Genomic DNA, 7,491 nt, shown 5'->3' on the forward strand with positions numbered 1-7,491 from the left:
ATATACCAGGAGGATATAACTGTATTAAGCATTTATGCACTCAATGACAGGGCCTCAAGATACATAAAACAAACTCTAAGATCATTGAAAAGAGAAACAGACAGCTCCACAATAATAGCAGGAGACTTCAACACACCACTTTCAGTGAAGGACAGAACATCCAGAAAGAAGCTCAATAAAGATATGGAAGATCTAAATGCCACAATCAGCCAACTTGACCTCATAGACATATACAGAACACTCCACCCAACAGCAGCCAAGTATACTTTCTTTTCTAGTGCACATGGAATATTCTCTAGAATAGACCACATATTAGGTCATAAAGGAAGCCTTAGCAGAATCCAAAACACTGAAATATTACAAAGCATCTTCTCTGATCATAAGGCTATAAAAGTAGAAATCAATAACAGAAAAAGCAGGGAAAAGAAATCAAACACTTGGAAACTGAACAATATCCTGCTCAGAAACAACTGGGTTATAGAAGACAGAGTGCTCTTTGGATGCAAGGATGGTGAGATTTTGTCTCACGTACTTTGGACATGTTATCAGGAGGGACGAGTCTCTGGAGAAGGACATCATGCTAGGTAAGGTAGAGGGTCAGTGAAAAAGAGGAAGACCTTCCGTGAGATTGACACTGAGGTTGCAACAGTGGGCTCAAACGTAGCAACAATTACGAGGATGGTGCAGGACCAGGCGGTATTTCATTCTATCATACTTAGGGCCGCTATAAGTCAGAACTGGCTCGAGGGCACCTAACAGCAACAACATTTAATGCAAAAGATCTTGCTGCAGCATGTATCAATATTTCATTCCTTTTCATGGTCAAATAATATTCCATTGTATGGCTATACCACATTATATTTATCTTTTTTTCTGTTGATAAACATCTGGGTTGTTTTTGTCTTTTGGCTATTGTGGATAATGCTATCATAAAGGTGCACGTACAAGTTTTTGTGTGGACAAGTGTTTTTTCAACCCCGCTTGCTGCACCAAATTGTTGAGCCAAGGGGGTCCAAGAAAGACAAAATTCATGTAGGCACTAGTTAGAACAATGCTTTACTGGTTTTTCTTTGCTCTCCCTAGGTAAAACCCTCACCTGGACTACCACCTCCCAGTTGCTTAAAACAGAAATATGGAAATCACTCTTGATTCCTCCCGTTCCCTCGCTCGTCATTCACCTCCTGTGTTTTCTAGTTTTCATCCACTTCACCCCTAACTTTACTATGACCCCATATTCTAAGCACTTTGTCATGGATTGAATTGTGTCCCCCAAAAATATGTGTCAATTTGGTTAGCCATGATTCCTGGTATTGTGTGATTTTCCTCCATTTTATAATTTTCCTGTGTGTTGATCATAACTTCTGCCTGTGGTTAAAGAGGATTAGGGAGGGATGTAACAGGTCACATCCCTGATCCAACATACAAGGAATTTCCCTGGGGTGTGGCCTGCACCACTTTTTATCTTACAAGAGATAAAAGGAAAGGGAAGCAAGCAGAGAGTTGGGGACTCCATACCACCAAGAAAGCAGTGCCAGAAGCAGAGCATGTCCTTTGGACCTGAGGTACCTGTGCTGAGGTGCTCCCAGACCAAGGGAAGACTGATGACAAGGACTTTCCTCCAGACCCAACAGAGAAAGGAAGCCTTCCCCTGGAGCTGACACCCTGAATTTGGACTTCTAACCTACTGGACTGTGAGAGAATAAACTCTTTGTTAAAGCCATCCACTTGTGGTATTTCTGTTATAGCAGCAGTGGATAACCAAGATGCACTTCTTTCAGCTTCTCAAATAAGCATTCTCTAGATTGCCAGAGTCTTCCAAACGCAAATATGATTGTTAGCATCCTCCTTCCCTCATATGCCCCTCTGTCCACTCTCTTCCCCCTCCCACCTACTATGTACATCAAAGAGTTTTTATTCCTCTAGAGTAAAAGTTGTCATCTTTATTCATTTTTTTGGTGGGGGGGGCTTTAGATGAAGGTTTACAGAGCAAATTAATTTCTTGTTGAACAATTAATACACATATTGTGTTGTGACATTGGTCACCAACTCTGGGACATGTCAACAATATCCCCTTCTTGACCTTGGGTTCTCCATTTCCATTCTTTCAGCTTTCCTGTCCCCACCTGCCTTCTTATCTTGCCCCTGCACTGGTGTGCCCATTTAGTCTCATATACATAATTGAACTATGTGTGTTACTGTTTGTTTTATAGACCTCTCTAATCTTTGGCTAAAGAGTGAGCCTCAGGAGTGACTTCAGTAGTGAGTTAAAAGAGTGTCCGGGGGCCATACTGTTGGGGCTTCTCCAGCCTCTGTCAGACCAATAAGTATGGACTTTTTTGTTTGAGTTTGAATTATGTTCTACATTTTTCTCCAGCTCTGTCCTGGACCCTCTATTGTCATCCCTGTTAGAACAGTCAATGGTGTTAACCAGGCACCACCCAGTTGTGCTGGACTCAGTCTGGTGGAGGCTGTGGTAGTTGTGAGCCATTAGTCCTTTGGACTGATCTTTCCCTTGTGTCTATGGCTTTCTTCGTTTTCTGTGGCTCCAGATGGGGTTGGGCAAGTAGAACATCTTAGAGGGCCACTCACAAGCTTTTAAGACCCCAGACAGTACTCACCAAAGTCGGAGGTAGAATATATTCTTTAAAACTATGTTATGCCAGTTGAGCTAAGTGTTCCCTGAGACCATGGTCCCTAGCCCTCAGCCCAGTAATATGGTCCCTCAGAAGGTTTGGATGTATCTGTGAAGCTTCTATGCCTTTGCCTTGGTCAAGTTGTGCTGACTTCCCAAGTATTGTGTACTTTCTTACTCTTCACCAAAGTTACCACTTATCTATTGTATAGTTAGTGTTTTTCCATCTCCAGCTCTCCCTTCCCTTGTAACCATCAAGATTGTTTCTTTCTGTGTGTAAGCCTTTTCATGAGTTTTTATAATAGTGATCTCATACAGTATTTGTGATTGACCTATTTCACTCAGCATAATGCCCTCCAGATTCATCCATGTTTCCCAGATTCATCATTTTTCTTTATCATTGCTTAGTATTCCATTGTAGGTATGTACCAGAGTTTATTTATCCATTCATCACTTCCTGAGCACTTTTTAGGTTGTTTCTATCTTTTTGCTATTGTGAATAATGCTGCAATGAACATGGGTCTGCATATGGCTGTTTGACAGCTCTTATTTCTCTAGGATATATTCCTAGGAGTGGGATTGCTGAATTGTATGGTATTTTTATTTGTAGACTTTCAAGTAAGTGCCATATCATTTTCCAAAATGGTTATAACATTTTACATTCCCACCAGCAGTGTGTAAGAGTTTCAATGTCCCCACAGCTTGTCCAACATTTGTTATATTCTGGTTTTTTTTTTTTTTTGGTTCATGCCAGTAATGTCGGGGTAAGATGGTATACCACTGGAGTTTTGATCTGCACTTCTCTAATGGCTAGCGATCGGGACCATTTCCTCATGTGTCTGTTAGCTGCCTAAATGTCTTCTCTGGTGAAGCGTCTGTTCATATCCTTTGCCCATTTTTTAGTTGGATTGTTTGTCTTTTTGTTGTAGAGTTGTTGGATTTCTCCTATAGATTTCAGAGATTAAACTTTTGTCATATATGTCATAGTAAAAAATTTTTTCCCAGTCTTTAGGTTATGTTTTGACTCCTTTGGTGAAGTCTTTTTTTTTTTTTTTTTGGTTTTGGCCAAACGTTTTATTTAGTATTCTGTAGTTGTTTAACACACACTTAAATGGCCTTACTGGGGGAGGGGGGAAAGGGGAGGTTCTTGTAGATTCCCAAGGAAATGTCAGAAAGGCAAAATGTGGCCAGCATTATCCACTTGCTTTTTTGGGTTTACTGGGTGATTAGCACTTTCCTTACGTAAGCATCTGATCTCAGGTTTTTCACACTGAGAACATTTGAGATTTCAGTTTGAAAAAAAAAAAAAAGATTTTTTTTTTTTTTGAAGGCACCCTGAAATCCTAAGAGTAGCAAACCCAACCACCCTTCTAATATCTAGCTTGTTTGTGTAGACAGAATGAGTCACCTCTCCATTTTAGATGGCTAGATGTTTGTGGAAGATCTTAGTATTGCTTGCCTTATTGGGAAGAATCAAATAGGAAGCGGCCTTTAGGGACACTTAGAGAATAACAACACTACTACACAAGTCAAGTCTTACACATTTAACATTTGCTTGTTGAAAGCAATGTCATAAAAATCAAATAAAATTAAACATGTTTTACTTTTTTTTTCCTCACCAGAACATAAAAATTATGGAGGAGAGCTTAACAGGAAAATTTTTAAAAGTAACACAATTTTTCCTTTTAGTAGTCCTTGGGTAATTATGACAGAATAGGTTCCACTTTTTGTTTGTTTCTTTGAACAGGGATTTTGGTCCAAAGTTTTGTTGGTTTTTAGTATCTGCTTCTGCCTCCCCCTCTATCAGATCGCCTTCCTCCACGGCCACCACATCTTGGTGCTCGGCGGCTTGAACTGCTGTAGGAATCACGTGGAGGAGGGTAACCCCTTTCCATAGAAGGGGGAAGCCCTCTTTCTTGTCTGCCAAGCCGATCACGGCCACTTGAGTAGAGGTCACTTCGGCTGCTTGAGTAACTGTCTCGACTTCCACCATATCCGTCACGTGAGCTGCTGTAATCATCATAGCGACTGCTTCCGCCATGAGATGGCGGGGGCCCTCGTGTAGGTGGAGCGCTACGTGAGTTACCATAACTCTCAGAAGATTCTCTGTAGGAACCTCCGCTTGGATGATCCGAATAGTCACGGTCACGACCATAGCCATCTCTATCACTATAGCCTCTGGATGGATAGTCATCACGTGAACTGGAATGACCATAATCACGGTATGTATAATCTCTCGGGGGTGGTGCATCATCTCTTGTATCACAAGAACTTGGGTAATCTCTGCTTGAATAGCTGTCTTTTGTAAAACATCTATCATCTCTGGGGGACAAATAAACATCTCTAGGAGAGGGCAGGGGTTCCCTCCGTGGCAGGCCTCCGGAACTATCTCTTCCACGTGACACAGGAGCTCTTCCTCCCATTCCACTGCGGCTGCGAACTGGTCCTGAAGGGGCAGATCTTTTAGGAGGAGGACCTCCACTTCGTGGTGGTGGTCCTCTTTTTACTGGAAGTGGTCCCCTGGAAGAACTCACGTTAAAATTCATAGAGTAGCCACCATGATCCATGTGACCCCCACGTGAAGGTGGTCCCCGGGTTCCTCTGCTTCCTCCTCTTCCACCTCTAAGGCCTCTTGGAGGGCCTGTGCTTCTTGGAGGTGGAGGGGGTCCACGTCTGCCACTTTCAAATGTTGGCTTAGGGGCTTGTTCCACCTTGATGGCTTTTCCATCTAGGGACTTTCCATTCATATCTCTGGCTGCATCTTTGGCATCTGCCGGGCTTTCAAAGGTGACAAAAGCAAATCCTCTGGATTTGTTGGTTTCACGGTCTTTCATCAAGAGCACTTCCACAATTCGTCCATATTTCCCAAATACTGCCTCAAGGGCTTTCTCATTTGTTTCTGTATGGAGCCCACCAGTGAAGAGCTTTCCGGGACGACCGGCTTCAACTATTTTTCCATTGGATGATTGCATTAGCTCGCCGACAGGCGCTTTGTAGCGACTCAGCACGAGGGCCGAATGCTGGGTCCGAGGACGGAACTGGAAGCCACTAGCAGTACTGCGCAACGAGCTTGGTGAAGTCTTTTGATGAGCGTTTAAGTGCTTAATTTTTAAAAGATTCCAGTTATCTAGCTTATCTTCTGGTGTTTGTGTATTGTTAGGTATGGTTTGTATCCTATTTTTGCCATGTATTAGGGCCTCTAGCATTGACCCTACTTTTTCTTCCATGATCTTTATAGTTTTTGGTTTTATATTTAGGTCTTGGATCCATTTTGAACTAGCTTTTTGCGTTTTTTTTTTTTTTTTTTGCGTATGGCCTGAGGTATGAGTCCTGTTTCTTTCTTTTTTTTTTTTTTTTTTACCGATGAATGTCCAGGTTTGCCAGCACCATTAGTTAGAAAGACTGTCTTTTCCCCATTTAATGGATTTATAGTCTTTGTTGAAGATCAGGTTACTGCAGGTGAATGAGTTTACATCTGGGTTCTCAATTCTGTTCCATTGGTCATTGTGTCTGTCCTTGTACCAATACCAGGCTGTTTTGACTACCATAGGTATACAGTAGTTTCTGAGGTCAGGAAGTAGGAGGCCTCCTATTTTCTTTTTCTTCTGTTGTGCTTTATTTATCTGGGGCCTCTTCGTTTTCCACATAAAGTTAATGATTAGTGCTTCTACCTCGTTAAAAATGCTGTTTGTATTTGGTTCGGATTACCTTGTATTTGTAGATCTTTTGGGTAAAATTGTCATTTTCACAATCTGGAGTCTGCCTCTCCATGAGCATGGTATGTTCTTCCATTTATGTAACTCATTTTTGGTTTCTTGCAGTAGTGTTTTGTAGTTTTCTTTGTGTATGTGTTCCATATCCCTGGTTAGATTTATTCTTGAGTATTTTATTTTTTTAGGGGCCATTATAAATTGTATTGCTTTCCTGATCTCCTCTTCATAATTTTCTTTTTTGGTGTATAGGAATCCAGCTGACTTTTATGTTTATCTTGTGTCTTGCTACTCTGCTGAATCTATTAGTTCCAGTAGTTTTCTTGTGGAGTCTTTTGGAGTCTAGTATCATATCATCTGCAAATAGAGTTAATTTTATTTTTTCCTTACCAATTTGGATGTCCTTTATTTCTTTTTCTTACCTTATTGTTCTAGCTAGAACTTGCAGCACAATGTTAAGTAGGAGTGGTGATAAAGGGAATCCTTGTCTTGTTCCTCTTGTCAGGGGGAATATTTCCGGCCTGTCTCCATTGAGAATTATGTTGGCTGTTGGTTTGTATAGATGCCCTTTATTAAGTAGAGGAATTTCCCTTTTATCCCTATTCTGTTGAATTTTTATCAGGAATGGGTGTTGAACTTTATTGAATGCCTTTTCTGCGTCGATTGAGATGATCGTGTATGATACTTAATGTTGTGTGTCAACTTCGCAGGGCCATGATTCTCACTGATTTGGCAGTTATGATGTAGTTCGGCAGTCATGTGATAATGTGATCAATTCCATGATGAGATTTGATATAATGTGATCACCTCCATGATGTGAGTAGCCAATCACTTGAAAGGGAGTTTCCTTGAGTGTGTGGCTTGCATTGTATATAAGTGGACTTTCTGGCAAGGTTTGTGGGCTTTTGCTCACTCTGGATCCTGCAGCTGGCTCCTGTTTATCTGACCTCCAGTTCTTGGGACTGGAACTAACAGCTTACCTGCTGTCTTGCCTGATGATCATGGAATTAGTCAGTCTTCCTAGCCTGTGTGCCAGAGCCCTGCTGTCTGACATGCCAATCTTAGGTTTACCAGCCCCTGTGGCTATGTGAATCAGAAGTGGCCTTTATCTTGACCCATGGACTTGGAACATTCCAGCTTCTACAATTG

At 41.5% G+C, this 7,491-nt stretch overlaps 1 protein-coding gene across 1 annotated transcript; it reads right to left on the minus strand.

Annotated features, from left to right (window-relative positions):
- Positions 1-4,364: 4,364 nt before the first annotated feature.
- Positions 4,365-6,409, minus strand: LOC126085661 (RNA-binding motif protein, X chromosome-like). The gene is made up of 2 exons (XM_049901258.1): positions 6,341-6,409; positions 4,365-5,712 (listed from the first exon to the last, which is right to left on the minus strand). The coding sequence occupies exons 1-2, from the start codon at positions 6,407-6,409 to the stop codon at positions 4,408-4,410; spliced, it is 1,374 nt and encodes a 457-aa protein (XP_049757215.1). The 3' UTR covers positions 4,365-4,407.
- Positions 6,410-7,491: the final 1,082 nt, after the last annotated feature.

The sequence above is a fragment of the Elephas maximus genome, chromosome 11 (genome assembly GCF_024166365.1).
Source record: "Elephas maximus indicus isolate mEleMax1 chromosome 11, mEleMax1 primary haplotype, whole genome shotgun sequence".
Taxonomy (NCBI): Eukaryota; Metazoa; Chordata; class Mammalia; order Proboscidea; family Elephantidae; genus Elephas; species Elephas maximus.

Bases quoted from the DNA above. Each gene is read 5' to 3' on its own strand.
- LOC126085661 (XM_049901258.1), bottom strand. From the start codon at position 6,409: ATGCTCATGGAGAGGCAGACTCCAGATTGTGAAAATGACAATTTTACC. The intron at 5,713-6,340 runs GTAATCCGAACC...GCTCATCAAAAG, and splicing joins AAAAGATCTACAAATACAAG to ACTTCACCAAGCTCGTTGCG.